Below are 17,209 nucleotides of genomic sequence, written 5' to 3'. Positions count from 1 at the left end.
TCAAGGCTAGCGCTCTACCACTTGAGCCACAGAGCCACTTCCGGCTTTTTTTTTCCTGCTTATGTGATGCTGAAGAATCAAACCCAGGGCCACATGCATGCAAGGCAAGCGCTCTACCACTGAGCCACCTTCCCAGCCCCGAAATCTGAAAATGTTTGTAGAAAAAATATTGTGATGGCATATCTTTTTAGAATAGTAAATTCTTGCCCTAAAATAATTCCTTTCACTTCAACTCCTTCATAAATATACAACATGAAAAATGACAGAGACATGATTCTCATCAATTGTTGGATCTATATTTTAATTTTTAGGTAAAATTATGTATTATGTTCTTATGTTCCTTCTCTTTACTGTGACATTATACTTTTAAGTTGTCAACTTTAATTTAGGATACCATCCCAAAGATTCATTTATAGTTTCTTTTATTTGAACAGAAAAATTCAATAAAGTAGGAAATCTATAACTTTTTAGTAAATAAATTAGCTCAAGTTACATTTTTAGTGCAAAGACAGTTTTTGGTATTTTCTTTTCATAGAAATTATAAACTAAAAAGTTAGATTTATGGCTGTAAAACTGCTCTTTTAAGTGTAATAGTATTAGTACTACTTGTAAAAATGCAGAATAAACTTTTATGTTTGGCTTTCTCAGAGCCAATACATTTACTTTAGTTAATTTGCTGACACATTTTAAAGGATATTTTACTAAGCATTGCTTTTTTAACCAATAAATAACTTTAAAACATGGATTTCCTGCTACATTATTTCTGAAGCGATCATGAAACATTACACTATTTCATTTGGATAATGCTAATGTGAGCACTTATCCAAATACTGGAAATTCAAGTCAACCTGTCACCAAACACAGAATTCTAAAACATGGGTAGTTTTATAACTTTACTTTAATAACCTAAAATATCCAGAAACTGTTAATGTGTATTAAATGAAAAATTAATTTTTAACAATATTTATTCAAAGCATTAGGAAAATCATATTTAAAACATAAAAATAATTGTACTGTAACAATACTGCATAGAGAGTGGTATGCAATTTCCCTGACACTTTAAGAGATTTCTTCCTAACAAAACTACAATTTTCAAGTCACCAGTAGAAAATGGTAGAGGCATTATTTCCTCTGAGGCTGATAAATTGGCTTCAATGGTGAAAAGTCATTTGAACAATGAAGACTAGTTTTATCTCCCAATAATATTCCCCTCTTATTTCTCAAAGATGAAAATTTAGAATCTAAGGATTATTGGATGGGAAAAAGAAATGAATTACTTCTTAGCATATACTTTAATCAGTGCCTAACATATACTTTAATCAGTGCCTGCTTTACTCTGACAAAACATTGAATTAAGTTTTAAAAATTACAGCCACACCATTATACTTAACAAAATGTCGATTATTCATGAATACTTTTTTCACATAATACATTATAGGTATACAAGAAAAATATGACCTATCTTTGACCTTCAATAGAAAAAAATATCACAAATGGGAATCTAAAAACCAGTTTTCCTGGCAGAGCATTAACTCCACAGAGATCAAAATATTTTCTGAAAAGTTAAAATAGACTGATTTAGTCCATGAGGAATGGCTAAATTTCTTTTATAAGAATACTTCTTGAAAAGCAAGGCAATTCATTTAGAGAGAATTCGTGGCTGGAAACGCTATTCATTAAGAAAACACTAAATTACCCTGAGAAAGACTCTTAAAATTACCAGTGTTTTCAGAGGCTTTAAACAATGCATGAAGGAACAACTTGCAGGCCCTTACCTGCATAAAAAATGTTTTGGCCTAAAAAGTAATTTTGGCTTCTCTGCTATACTGGTAACAAGTCACAACCAAGACATTTGAATGTGCTAGATTATCAGGGAATTTTGCATTTAGTATAAGCAGATCTCTGCCTTTTATAAGAATAGTTCTTCAAATGTTCTTGAAGGTCAACCTACTGTTCACAAACAAGAATCTTCTGTTAGTAAATTGGTAGTTTTCTTAAGAGGCACAAACATTTGTCTGGCCTACATTCTCTAATATATGCCTAGAAAATAAGGCATTAATAATTTTTCAGTGGCCATTCCAGAGAAAACTTTTGTTATTTTTTCTAATCAGGCAAAGCAAACATTCCTGAGTGCACTGTTATTCATTTCTCTTGTACATTTGGAGTCAGCATTTATGACTCTACTTACTTTTAAATAATTTTTATTCCCAACACCTTACAGTTGCCATAATTACTTGAAAAAGACAAAGTGAGAGCAGCTACAAAAAGTAGCAAGGTATCTTCCACAAATAAAAAATAAAGCATACAAAAATGACAAGTTAATGATAATTGGTAACATGAACTTTGAATAACATTCCCCTCTTGGGGTTCAAATTAAGATTTGACAAGTTTAAAGCCTTGTCCTGTGTCCAGCACAGTTGGAAGAAACCAACTCATTTTCAGTCTTTTCAAGCACCTAAAACAAGTTTTGCAGATCCAAAAAAGGTTTAGACCACATAACCAATTTGCCAGATGCACTAATGGGTATGTAATACGAGGAAAGTGTAACATCCAATGCTTGGCCACATCACTTCCTGTTGGCAAGTGCAGAGTGTAGTCACTCCACCGTTTTGACACACCATATATTGCTTTCACAGTACGTCCTTTTTCAGTCCAGCAAATATTATTAATGGAGTTGCAGTTGTATTCTACCCAGTCTTTTGTAAAGTCACCCAGCTGTGGTGGGTCAGCTTCTTCGATATCTACTGTCTTTGCTAGCTCTGCTCCTTGCACTGCAATATACTGGTCATTAATCTTTCTCACTTCTTTTACCCAAGGGGTTGAATTCTCACTGTCCAATATGATGATAAGCCGGGAGCAAAAGGAACCATTCTTTTCTCTCCACCATTCTAAAAGTGTGTCAAGGCGAAGTATGTCTCCACCTGAGGACAAGAAAAATATTTAAATAAACAATAATTTATAAAGAATTCCATTTCTTCAAGTTCTTAGAATTAAATATGTAAGCAAAAAAAGCTGCTGAAAATTTAAAGATATATCTAAAATGTGTTTTCAAAAGGTATTTTTCAAATAGATTTTCAAATTAAAGTTAAAAAATTACTTATTACTTACACAAAACATGCTTCAGCTTTCAAAACAGTTTTATATACATATGCTCTTTAACTCATAATGGGGATAAATCCTCATAAACTCATTCTAAATTTAAAATGCTGTTAAGTCAAGATTTATTTAATAGCTCACCTACTGAAGATCATCACAGTATACTGTATAACACCAATTGACTGTAGCTGAGTGACTCTATCCAGAATCTCTAGAAGTTACCATAATAATATTGCTACCCTAATCAAAATTTGAAACACACTTTCTATTAAAATGCTATTTCTATTAACATGACTTACGCTGTTAGAAAGCAGGGGGGAAAATTAGATGAATTGCTGCAAGTAGAGGACCATAGTAAGATTTAGTAAAATAAAAGTATATACAAAAGCAAATATTCTATCTTAGGGTAGCAAACTATAGCTCTCTGAAAGCTGTAAAGTTTGTTTTTATATAGGTGAAAAAAATCAAACTTTTGTGACAAATAGAAATTATAGGAAATTTAAATTTCACATGATTGCCAAAACTAACACTTGATTATGCTTTGAAACAATAAACTAATAATTTTAAAATGTTCTTTACCATATTGTTTCTCTAAAGAGTCTAATCATGAAGCATACACTATTTTGGAAGATGATCATGTAATTACTTAGGGAAATACTGGAAACCAAATTCAACCTAACACCAAACAGGAATTCCAAAACAAAGGTCATTTTTACAATCACACTTAGTCATATTCTGTCTATGGCTGCACTCACACTGCAAGGTCAGTGTTGAGCGGTGATCTTGTAGCCTAAAATGTATCAGTCCCCAAATACCTGGCTCTATATAGGAACTCTGATGACTTCTGTTCTAGATCAATTGATATATCAATGGTTCTTCATTGGTAAGTAGGACCCTACTAAGTGAAAGAAAAATACATTCTTCTTATATCAAGAAAAGTTTTAAGAATGAGTTTATATTGAAATCAGTCTGAACCTAAAATATTTAAAGAATTACAAAGAAATACAAGTGTAAAGCAAATAACCTAGAAACCTAATTTCCAGTAGGTAGGCTTTGTATCTCTCACATTACTTTCTGTCTCATTTTTACATTAATTTTCACTTTAAAGGATATAACATTTAAACATTAGTTATTTTGATGGGTATATGTTTGTTTAATTACAGTATTTTATTAGTTTCTATGATTATCCACATAGATAAGACCTTATTTAATAGAGTACATTATGCCCATCCAAATAGAAAAAATATTGTGTAATGTTTCTAGACCAATATGGATGCTAATTTCTGTAAAATGTATACTTAACATGGTAAACTTGCAAACTTTTTCCAACTAAAGTTTCCAAAAATTCAACATATATATATATATATATGAAAAGAATATCAGAATTCTTAATGTACCATTAACACCAACTGCTTTTCTACATTCTGCTGTTATTTGAAATGATAGTCTGCTAGTATACTCCATAAAAAATGAAAAACAAAAAAGGTTAAGAAAAAAAAATCACCAAACAAAATAGTAAAGTTCTGTTATTATTGTAGTAGCTGGCACTATTTTCTATTAGCATCCCAAGAGTCATCTGGAAACAGAATATTTTGGAGTAACACCATTAAAACCACCTCTGGTAAAGCTAGTCACTACTCTGTATCATAAAGTAAGAACAAGACACTTAACATTCAGACAAGTATAATACAGTACTGTCCTATAATACTAAAAGCAAGCTCTTTTAGGTCAAGAGTACTTGACCTATATAATTTTATAGGTTTCTATATAATTTTTAGTTTTGTTTTCTAGTTCTATATAGAATATACTCAGTATTTTCATGAGGTGTGCACTGAATTTGTAGACCATTTGTGGAGTATACCATTTTGACAATATTTACTCTCCCAATCCATAAACATAGACAGTCTTTCCATTCTAGTGTCTTCTTCAAATATGTTTGTACTTTTCATGGTAGAGGTCTAACTTAACTTTATTCTAGGTTTTTTGTTTTGTCTTTTTTTTTTTTTTGGTGCTGGACCTAGGATTTGAGCTCAGGGCCAGGGTCCTGTTCTTGAACTCTTGTTTTGCTCAGAGCTAGCTCTCATCACTTGAGATATAACCTCCACTTCCAGCTTTTCGGTAGTTAACTGGAGATAAGAGACTCATGAACTTTCCTGTCCAAGCTGACTTTGAAACGGGTTCTTCAGATCTCAGCCCCCTGAGTGGCTAGGATTACTGGTGTGTGAGCCATAGCACCTGGCTTGTTTTGTCTCTTGTGAGACTACTATGAATAGCATTACACTAATTTCTTTATCAGAATGTTCGTTACTGGGGTATAGAAAAGTTTTTGTATGTTTATTTTATAGCCTGTTACTTTGCTGAAGGGTCTGTTCTTATTACTAAAGTGTTGCTTTGTCAATATCTCCAGAAAATACTTTTTTTTAATATCATCAAATATTTATTTTTCCATCTCATTTAATTTCTTTAGTAGAAATCAGAAGATGACACAGATTACAAGTGCTATTATACACATTTTGTCTGCCAAAAAGTATCACTGCTTCACATGACATGCACAACTATTTCAACATTCATTAGGTAATTTTACCCAATTCTCTTATATAAATGCTCTTTAGACATCAACAAAAAAAGCAGCATTAAAGTTTTAAAATTGCTTCTTTTCCGTTTTGTTTTGCCTGTTTTCTTATATGAATAGGTTCTATGCTGTGTTTGGCTTTTGGCCCAGACACAAAGTACTTACATTTATGTCAGAAAACAGCCATCTGATGCATTTCAAATAATTGAGACTGCTTTTTAAAGGCTTTGTTTATCTGTAATAAACTGCTTTATAGATTATCTACACTTTTTCATTTATTTCTATCTCTCTTATAATCATCATAATTGTTTTTTACCCTAAAGCAAAGATACAAAAATACCAGGCTTCATATTATGAAACACCATAAATGTAGGAAGACTATTCTAAAAAGTACTGTGAGTAAAAGTGGGGGACAAAAGAGGAAATTTTATTTCCCATGGTATTGGGACCTGCTTTTAACTTATAACTAAAGTAAAATCCAGTCATGATGGTTTTTTACTTCAAAAGTACTAGAAAAATAACTTTGAGAAATTATCAGGGCTTAAAGTTCTTTTTCACCTGGTTTGGCATAAAGCATTTTCTTCAGAGTAGAGGTGTTCAATTCTATTTCAAGACAGAATTGGTCTTAGAGGGCTGTGTTGAAGGCAGGCCTGGGTATAGACTTACTGAGAAGTGTTCTGGCTCAATCTCATACCTGAAAGTGAGCCAGGTGCTGCAGGCCAGGCACCATGGTAAGCAATTGCTTTACTGTGCGTAAGGGAGGGCTGTGCCAAGCTATGCTTCTTATTTTTATCTTATTTTTTACAATAATCTCTAAGATAAAGTTACACAGGAACAAATTTTCTTGGACAGCACAGGAATTGTATAATGGTCAATTCCTTGGTAGTATGTTTCAAAAAATATAAAGGTATCATTCCTGAACGGGGGGATGACTATATCTTTACCAAAATTATACCTTTAAATTGTTTCATAGTTATTCTAACAACACTGATTTATAAATGATTTATCTTTGGTATCTTTTACTTTTCCTAGGAAAGAAGAAAGCTGATATAAACAACAGTAAAACTTAAAGGCTAAATTTATTTCCAAATCTACCTTAAAATATTTGAAATAAATTTCATAATACTGAAGACAAAGAAGTAAGGTTTTTGAGAAATATCAGAGCATAAATTTTTCATGTAAATACACACAAAAAGCTTACTTTCAAAATTATTTTCTTACACAGCTGACTATGGCAGTGCACATTTAAGGACTTCAAAATACTAGTCAATGACACTGGCTTCTAAAACATGTAATCATATTTAAGAATATGGTTTTTAATACTTTAAAGGAAACTTTAAGTCTCAAACAAAGCAGACTTTTTCTCTATAAATTCTACAATATTCAAACCTTCGTTATATATTATTTAAAAAAAAAGAAAGAAAGAAACAGTCAAATGAGAAACTGAATGAACAGGTGTACCTTCAGAATAGTAAAATTGACAAAGGTGGATTTACCTGCTAGTGCCCACTCTCCTGAGCCATGGGTGTGCCCACTATAATATAAAACATACGTATCATGTCTAGGTCCATCTACAGTCCGAAGTTCAAGGAAAGCTTTCAATTTGGAATGTAGAGTATCAAGAGATAGTCCACTCGTGGAATAGTCACATCCATAGGTCTCAATCATATGATATGCAAAAAATCTTTGGATGGCATTCAGCATACCAGTAGATCTCAAATTTAACTCCTGTACATGTTCTGGTGGAAGCAATGTTGGCTGACCATCAGGACTGAAGAAGAAGAAAAGAAATTATTTGCAGGTTTAGCAAGTATTCTATGTCACAAAATTTGGCTTCCAAAAATTCAATTCCAATCAATAGAACAAAAGCTAAAGGCTAGGAGAATACTTTTCAGATAGATTGTATGTCAACTTCTATCTAAGATAGATTATTCCTTATGTTAATTTTCTTACTAAGTAATAGGAATAATTTTCAAAGGTAGGAATACACTATTTCAAGGACACCTGGAGAAAAATTTTTATTCTTCAGAATAAAGTTACAAACTAAAATATAGATGCTGAAAAACACAGGGTGTTTATAAACTTGTGCTCAAATTGCACCAACTTAAGATATATAATGGTAGGAGAAATTATCTACTTGTAAATATAATTTAAAAATGATTATTAAAATTTAGGTCCAAGTCAGGTGCCGGTGGTTCATGCCTGTAATCCTAGCTATTCAGGAGGCTGAGATCTGAGGATCGATCATGGTTCAAAGCCAGCCCAGGCAGGAAAAGCCATGAGACTCTTATCTCCAGTAAACCACCAGGAAACCAGAAGTGGCACTGTGGCTCAAGTGGTAGAGCGCTAGCCTTGAGCTGAAGAGCTGAGGGACAGCACCCAGGCCCAGAGTTCAAGCCCCATGACTGACAAAAAAATAAATAAAGGTCCATTATCTTATAACACTGTACTAATTAAAGACTTAGATAGGATCCTGGAACATAGGATACCCAAGTAAACATATTAACTAACTTTTTTTTGGGGGGGTCCGGTCGTGGAGCCTGAACTCTGGGCCTGGGTGCTGTCCCTGAGCTCTTCAGCTCAAGGCTAGCGCTCTACCACTTGAGCCACAGCACCACTTCCGGCTTTTTTTCTCTTTGCTTATGTGGTGCTGAGGAATTGAACCCAGGGCCTCAGGCATGCAAGGCAAGCACTCTACCACTGAGCCACCTTCCCAGCCCACATTAACTAACTTTTATACTTAGCAGAAAGGAAATACTATCAGGGTTGGGGAGAAATATAAATCATCATGTTCATCCAGAACAGGAGTTTATTTCTCTTAGGAATGTGGAAATTTTTAAATTTTTTGCTTCATGTGCTATAAATACCATTCTAGAAACACTTGAGATTTTATTAAAGTAAAATATTCTGTTCCATATTTGGAACACTTAATGGTCACAAAAACTAAAAGAATAAGTGATATACAAAAATTGTAACAGAATCTAACTACATATTACTATTTCCACACACTGTTTCTTTAGAATTGCTACATCTTACTTTGTGGGACGCTTTCACTTTTCATCACAAATTTCAACCTTTTATCAAATCTTTAACATAAAAGAATGCATTTACTATGAACTATTGGGGAGCTTTAGAAAATATTCAAAATAAAGATAAAAACACTATTAGGTTTAAATATATCCTTTCCATACCCCAGAGAGCTATGAAGAAAACATGGACATCAAAACTCACTAGTGGCAAAGAACTATTTTAGATACTTAAATATATTTAGATATTTAAATATTTTAGGAATATTCAAATTCATATAGCTTAACCACACATTTTGGGGTAAAAATATTTGTAATAAATCTGTAATCAAATAATTCAAGTTCATCACTAATGTTTTGAATTTCAGGTGATTATACATCATGTTTCAGAGTGCAGAAAGTTCTTCAATTCAAATTCTCATTAGCTCTTCATTAAAATTTTGTTTGAAATGGGCAGAATAGATACTGCCATTAAACTTAAGGTTCGTAGCACCTAAACACAGTCCAGTACATACTCTATTTTATATCATTTTGATTCACACCAAGTTTTCTTAAGATATGGATCTCTCCATGAAATTTTTTTTTCATATTTTCTCATTTCTACCTATGATACAACCTAATCATACTTAATCAAGATATTTAAATTTAACCCCTTAAGATTCATTATTACTAGTGATAGTTTTCTAAAATCTTGGACTAAAGAAGTACAGAATGGAAAATTACATCTTAAAAAGTTTTGAAAAATAAACTGCCATATTTTATATTCATACTTATACAATTACTAAGTTCACAATACCTGCAGAAGTTGGTAGGAATAACAATAGCATAGCCAACAGATGTTCCTCCTAAACAGTTACCCAGTTCATGGAAGAGCCCATGGGCCATGGATTCCAATGGCAAAACTATAAGAAACATGCTCAGGAAGATTCCATTTGTTGTCTAAAAGAAATATATAAAAAAAAAAACGATGCTACATAGTATGTGTAAGTATATTCAGATACAAGCATTCTACCCCTATGTCATGAATAAAAACAGTAATGATAATTTAAAAACAAGTATAAAGTTAAAAGAGACATACATGGATGAGCTAACTTATAAAACTTACAGTTATCTTTAAATTTTTTAGAAGCAAAACACATTACATCTTATTTCTTAAAATTTGTGAAATAACTGCTACATTAATTCTAAGTAAAACAGTGTTAAGCAGTCTAATGGATGGTGTTCTGGTCCTGGATTAATGCTGATTATAAAGGGCTTGAGGCTATTAGTTGGATCTTTTAATCACCCATCTCTCTTCTTTCCTTCCCTCCTTCTGCCGTGGGAGACATAGTTCCTTAGCAGATGTCAACACATTAATACTGAGCTTTCTAGCTTTTTGGGTTTTGTTTTTTGGTCAGTCATGGGCCTTGTACTCTGGGCCTGGGTACTTTCCCTGCGCTCTTCAGCTCAAGGCGAGTGCTCTACCACTTGAGCCATAGCATCACTTCCAGTTTTCTAGTGGTTTATTAGAGATAAATCTCATGGAGTTTCCTGCCCAGGCTGATTTTGATCCATGATCCTCAGATCTCAGCCTCCTGAGTAGCTTGGATTACATGCTTGATACAACAGCGCCTAGCTCTAGCTTTTTTAACTGCCATAAATTTCATTCCCTTATAAACCAAATGGATTAAGTAATAAAATAATTAATAAGAGTGTTTCTCTTCTCATCTAGACTATAATGACTCAATACTGTAGAAAAAGAGGTATGGGGGGGTGAGATAGGAAGGGATGGTAAGGGGAAACAAAGGAGGAGGCAACAATGCTTGATAAGAAATGTACTCATTACCTTGCCCATGTAATTGTAACCCCTCTGTACGGTATTTTCATAATAAAAAAATTTAAAAAAAGAAATAATGAAATATGAGCAGCAGATTCAGCAGTTTTGAAAACTCACTGCTCCTATATCAAATGAAGTAATATGGCTGATCCCACCATCTTATTAGAAATGAATCTGGGGGCTGGGAAGTTGGCTCAGTGGTAGAGTGCTTGCCTTGCATTCCTGAGGCCCTGGGTTCGATTCCTCAGCACCACATAAGCAAAAAGAAAAAAGCCAGAAGTGGTGCTGTGACTCAAGTGGTAGAGTGCTAGCCTTGAGCTGAAGAGCTGAGGGACAGCGCTCAGGCCCAGAGTTCAGGCCCCATGTCTGGACCAAAAAAAAAAAAAGAAATGAATCTGTTCTCCACTTTTAGATTTCATCTCTTCCCTGGATATAAGGCTGATGATAAGACATCTGTCATACCCAGTGATTGTCAATCCTTCCCCAACAGAGAAATCAGCTATGATTATTGTGTCTCTGGTTTGGGTCAAAAGGTCTTTTTACAAAAAATCTGGCTCAAACTCTGGTAGAATCTAGAAATGACAATGGCTGGCAAGGAAAGGCATGAGAAAATCTCATGTGCAAGATTTCAAAAGCAGAACTTATAAGAAAGCACCATGGAGAATGTTTCCATAAGTATCTGGATACTTTCCCTCTTTTATCCTTCTCTGAATTATCAATTATCATAAAACCCTATATCTGAACTGCAAAGTTAGCAGCAAATGTTATGGTACTGTCTTTCTAACTAACTTATTTTAGAAAAAAAATTAAAAGAGGAAAGAAAATAGCACATTCAATGAACATAACACAAATTGTAGAAAACAACAGCTGTAATTTTGCACTTTAAAGTTGTAATGAGATTATGAATAAAACACAACAGAAGTAAATGGTAAAATTCCAGCTCTCTGATGTAAATGACTTAGAATGATACTCTTGGCTAGTTCTAACATTATTAAACTTGGTAAACTATAGAAAAGCAAAGCTATTCTATATTATTACATAAAGACTCGGTTATGACATACAAAGATTTACAAAAGAAAGGTAAATGATGAATTCGATTATACTATTTCTATTTTCATGAATCCTGCCCACAGCTGACAAACTGATATACTAAAAAAAAGCTTTCTTTTTCTTGGTATTTTGGATCCATTACTGGAAAGTTGTTCCAGTGCAAATCCATGAAAGAACTTGTTAATGGGAAAATGAGTAACTAATAAAAAAAAAATCTGAAAATGAGAATCAAGCAACATACTGAGTATTCCTTACAGTTTGGTGCCTCTTTGATGATCCCCATCAAATAAAATTAACTTGTCAAAATTACGTTCAGTGCTTCAATTCCATGAAGAATAAAGAAGCACCAAAAGAGAATCTCCTTTTGAAATCATGACTCTGTACAATCCTAATTTCAACACTTGAAGCTACTATTTTACCACATATCACAGATACTAATAATTAAAAAAAACAATAATCACCTTACCTGCCAGGAAACTGCTCCTAAAATTGCTGTTGCAAGAAGACTAAAAAAAACTAATCGCTCTGAAATTAAGCAAAAATGACGCATTCCTTTGGATGCCATGATTCTATCAAGGCTATTGTTTTCTGCCCTGTGGTTAAAATATACTTTATGGCAGTCATTTAATTTGGTATGGAATCCCCAAAGAGTTAAAAGAAAAATAATATGGCAAATCATCCAAAAAATTCCAAAAATGGAAAAGCCTGGTATTACAAAATACCAGAGATGAGTGTCTCTAAGTTTAAATGCTGAAAGGATAAAAAATGTAAGCTCAATCATTCCAATGGAAACAACCGAAAGTCTTCTGCAAATTCTTCCACGGTACAAAAAGGGTTTCCACCTTTCTATTACTGAGAGTCCACTAAAATATATGTCAAGGAAAGGATCAGTAACCAGACAAATAAAAAAACACGCGAAAGCAACTGCATTTTTTGGAGTTTCCAGTGAAAAAAAAAATAACAATACTGCAAAAATAATTAAATTTGGAATAGCTAGGAAAGATTTCATTCTCAGGTCAATAATCAGCAGAGCCAAAGCTACAACAAGTAAAATGACACTCAGAGACATTTCTACCAACATAGTTGTGCTGGCAATGGCAAATCCAACGAGTTCCAGAAATTCTACTGTGGTTAATAAAGTGGGTCGATGACGGACATAACCAGAAATTCTCTCCACTAAAGCGCATAATATCCTTAATACTATGGAAGTTAGAAGCAGGTATTTTGTTGATTCTTCTTTCACATCATTCTTAAAGGATGAATTATCAAGAAAACACAGAAGCCCAAGCAAGAATCCAAACCAAAGATTGGAGAGACTTAAACTTGCTGCTTCCATTGAAAAATAATAATAGAGGATGCTGGCAATTCCAAGAACAAAAAGACCAAGGATAAAAATTACCAAAATTAGGGAATTTGCTGTTTTTTCCCATCTTACATAAAGGCCTAAGCATATAGCTACTAATAAGTTGATTCTGGCCAAATAGCCAAGATACCGCACTGAGGAATGCATGTTTGCTTCTCTATTTACTTCTTCCAGTCTTGTCATTGCTAGATAGAGACAATGACTAAAGCAGTAACGCAGTGATTTACACATGTACTCTGGCAATTCAGGTTTTTTCCCCACGTTACAAAATTTAGCTTCTTGTATTTCATTCAACAAATCCAATGACTTGGTAACTCCTATTCCACATTTTCTCAGAATTTTTCTTTATAGTGATCTAAAAAGAAGAAGAAATATTTGAGCATTAATTTTACACAATATTTTCTGACATTCTTCTTTATACAAAATAATAAGAGACAAAGGTTTTCTGCAATCCAGTTTAAAATTTGATTTGAACATCTTAACAGTAACTGTTTCTGGCTCTATAGTTACAAGAGGAACTCAACAGTTGAAACTCAACAGTTTGTCAAATAAGAAATGCTTATTTCCTACTCATCCTGCTAAAACTGCATGACTAAATCACCACCAATGTTTCCTCCCCTTCCAGAGATGAAGAAGAAATTTGAATTTGTCTAATCCACTTTCTTTTCCATGTTCAATCTGGTGTAAATAGTAGCATATGTTTCCAGTACAATGGAAAGCTACAAAGTAATTAAATACAATCAGGAACATTATCAGTACCTCCAATTTGAAAAGTACTAGTACACAGAAATAGCAATAGTTACACCTGACTAAAATCCCTACATCTTTTAACAAGGCAGTTCTAAAATATGCTAAAATCTCATTCTTTACATTCTTTAATAGTTACCTAAAAATAAAATTTAACTATAATAAAATTACCTATTCCCTAATCTTGAACCATAACATCCCCTGTACTTTTATCTCTGAAGTACATTACTGTAATAATCAACTTAATTTTAAATCTAAATACTGTATCTGTAGCAGATCAATTCCTCAACCTCTTAAGACAAAAACTTAAAAAGAAAACAAACTAGAATGCTGACCAAGATAAGGTAAATGAAAAACTTTTTTGATTCTTCCAAGCAAGCAAGCAAGCAAGCCAGCAAGCTGGTACTGGTGGCTCATGTCTGTAAACCTAGCTACTCAGGAGGCTAAGATTCTGAAGATCATAGTTCAAAGCCAACCTGGGCAAGAAAGTGTGTAAGATTCTTATCTCCAATTAACTACCAGAAAACCAGAAATGAAACTGTAGCTCAAAGTGGTAGGGCACTACTAGCCTTGAGCAAAAGAGCTCAGGAACAGCAGCCAAGCGCTTAGTTCAAGCCACATGAGTAACAGCAACAAAAAACAAACAAACAAAAGAAGCAAAAGGAAAAGAAAAAGCTATTGGACCTAGGTTAGAGGATCCAGATAATTATCTCGACTTCAGTGACTCCCACTAGTTCCACCTAAACTATGCTAAACTATGACATTGGTGAAAACAATGATTAAACAATCCACTAGGGAAATCTTCAAAATTTACAGTATGTTGTAAAAAAACAAAACAAAACTCATCTATTGCAATAGCTTATGGTCACACAATATTCAAGAATTCAAATATTCAAAAAGTAAATTGAGGGCTAGGGATATCTCAGTGGCACAAAGCTCGTCTACCAATTACAAGGCTCTCGGTTTGATCAACACACACACACACACACACACACACACACACACACACACACACACACACACACACACACACACACACACACACACCACTATTCCATGATTACTTTATACTTTCTTAAGCAGCAATATAAACAGACTGAACAGGAACAAAGGATAAGCTGGAATTAACCCCAAAGTACTCATTTGGATGGAAAAGTATGTTACTGAAGAACCTTATGGGCTCTGGAGTGTTATTACTAATTCTACTTCCATATATTCAGTAAGTGTTTTTTATAACTAAACCTATGTAAATGCCTAAGTATTCTAATTGGTTTTCTTCCATTCTCTAAAGTTAATGCAATGTGAGTATTTCTGCCTCTTCTAGCATCTCATTCTTCTCTTTTATCTTTTACCCTTTAGCACTTTAAAACATTACAATGGCAAATAGTAAAGAAACACAACTACCAAACCAAAAACAATTCTTGTTCATCCCCATCTCTTTTACGAAGTTCAATCATCTGCCCTCTTTACTCCTTATCCACTCATTTCAAAACACTAACAGGGGGTACGCACTGTACCAATGCCCTTCTGGTTCCAAAATGATAGGCAAATTCCTAAACATAATGGACAGGAGACTGAATTCGACCTCCTTGAGCCACTCCCTATTCCTTTTGCTTTTGTATACCATCTTTACCCAAGCTGACCTAAAAACAAGATCCCCCTACCTACACTTCCTGAGTATCAGATTATAGATGTGATATACCATATCTGGCCAATCTACACATTCTTTAAATAACCTCTAACATTATTGAATCTTCTCATCTTTTGAATCTTTTCTTTCTATAGCTTTCAAAGGCCAAATCTCCAGATTTTTTAATAATTCATTGGTCTCTCCTTCATGTTTTTCTTGAAGATTCTTCATTCTAGGCTCATCTTTAGGATACTTAATTCCAAGCCTAGACATCTTCTCACTACATATTATTATATTTGAGAAATCTCAATTATTGCCATTATCTTGAATTATAAAATTTAATAAAGTGCAATACATCACATTATAAAATATTTGCATCCACCTTCTTAGTGGCCAAAATCACATGTCAGGTAGTTTGAAATGGCTAATTTACAAACTCCCAGTTCTGATCTTCCAAAAAATAAGTATCTCAGAGAATAAAATAACAAAATGATAAACCTTTACAACCCTTTCAGTTGGTCTGTTATCATTAATGATTTAGTAGACAACTATTCTTGAGGCAGGTAAAATTGGGCACAGAAAAAGCAATCATTATATAGGGAAAGCTAAGTAGTGATGGTAACGTACAATTATTTTGTAAGTCATTAGTCTGGGCACAGAAATAAGTAGTAAAACATGTTTAGTATGTGGCTGGTTGTGTGTTCAAACCTTGGCAGTCCTCCCCCAAACACACACATGAAAGAAAATGACCAAATATTAACTTTCTTATCTTCTTCATCAACTGCCATTTTAACCTCCTGTCTGTTTTTCTCCTTAAATGTTTTTTTATTTTGGGAGTTTGAACTCAGGGCCTGGGTGTTACTCCTGAGCTTCTTTTGCTCAAGGCTAGCATTCTACCACTTGAACCACAGCTCTACTTCTGTTTTTCTTTTCTTGTTTTGTTTTTTTTTTGTAGGTTTTAGTAGCTATAAGAATCTCACACATTTTTCTGCCCTGCCTGGCTTAGAAAAAGATCATTATATCTCAGCCTTCTGGGTAGCTAGGATTAGTCATGAGCCACCAGTGCCCAACATTCCCAAATAGTTCTTAAATGTTCCCTCAACTTCTTATCACCCAGGCCACCACACCAATTTTGGACACCATCTCTTGTGAGTGAATGTTTCCTTTTTTTTTTTTTTTTTTTTTGCCACTTCTGGGACTAGAAATCACAGCCTGGGCAGTTAGGCTGTGGGGGGAGAGGGAGGGTGGAGTGTAGTTGTGGAGGTGGGAGGGAAGGGATGGTGGGGAAAAACAAAGGAGGAGGCAACCGGTAAGGGGAAAGTGATAGGAAATGTGCTCATTACCTTGCTCATGTAACTGTAACCCCTCTTTACCGTATTTGCACAATAAAAAACTTATTTAAAAAAAGAAGAAAAAGTTGGCACCGGCAACATCGAAGTCCTCACAGGCACACTCCTTTCTCCCTTCCCTAGGGTGAAGGGGAGGTTGGGCCGGGGGTCCTCCAGCAGCCCCTCAACTTTGGGGGGGGTGGAGAAGAAGAACACAATGTGGCGGCCAGCACCCCTCAACTTTAGGGGGAAGGAAGACACAGTGTGCAGGCCAGCCCAACTGTGGGAAGAAGGAGGACACAATGTGGAGGCCAGCCCAACTGTAGGAGGAAGGAGAACACAATGTGGAGGCCAGCCCAACTGTGGGAGGAAGGAGGACACAATGTGGAGGCCAGCCCAACTGTGGGAAGAAGGAGGACACAATGTGGAGGCCAGCCCCAACTGTGGGAAGAAGGACACAATGTGGAGGCCAGCCCAACTGTGGGAAGAAGGAGGACACAATGTGGAGGCCAGCCCAACTGTGGGAGGAAGGAGGACACAATGTGGAGGCCAGCCCAACTGTGGGAGGAAGGAGGACACAA

The 17,209-nt window shown here is 34.5% G+C and overlaps 1 protein-coding gene across 1 annotated transcript; it reads right to left on the bottom strand.

Annotated features, from left to right (window-relative positions):
- Positions 1 to 274: 274 nt before the first annotated feature.
- On the bottom strand, positions 275 to 13,280 carry Tmem168 (transmembrane protein 168). The gene is made up of 4 exons (XM_013020021.1): positions 12,027 to 13,280; positions 9,491 to 9,633; positions 7,165 to 7,439; positions 275 to 2,921 (listed from the first exon to the last, which is right to left on the bottom strand). Exons 1-4 carry the CDS (start codon positions 13,152 to 13,154, stop codon positions 2,374 to 2,376), a joined length of 2,094 nt encoding a protein of 697 aa, XP_012875475.1. The 5' UTR covers positions 13,155 to 13,280; the 3' UTR covers positions 275 to 2,373.
- Positions 13,281 to 17,209: the final 3,929 nt, after the last annotated feature.

This window comes from Dipodomys ordii, unplaced genomic scaffold, assembly GCF_000151885.1.
Source record: "Dipodomys ordii isolate 6190 unplaced genomic scaffold, Dord_2.0 Scaffold48, whole genome shotgun sequence".
In the NCBI taxonomy this organism is placed as follows: domain Eukaryota; kingdom Metazoa; phylum Chordata; class Mammalia; order Rodentia; family Heteromyidae; genus Dipodomys; species Dipodomys ordii.
This window is presented reverse-complemented; position numbering and strand designations above follow the sequence as displayed.

Bases quoted from the DNA above. Each gene is read 5' to 3' on its own strand.
- Tmem168 (XM_013020021.1), bottom strand. From the start codon at position 13,154: ATGTGTAAATCACTGCGTTACTGCTTTAGTCATTGTCTCTATCTAGCA. The intron at 9,634-12,026 runs GTAAGGTGATTA...TATTTCTTTTAG, and splicing joins TAGGAGCAGTTTCCTGGCAG to ACAACAAATGGAATCTTCCT. The intron at 2,922-7,164 runs GTAAATCCACCT...TCTTGTCCTCAG, and splicing joins AGGAGAGTGGGCACTAGCAG to GTGGAGACATACTTCGCCTT.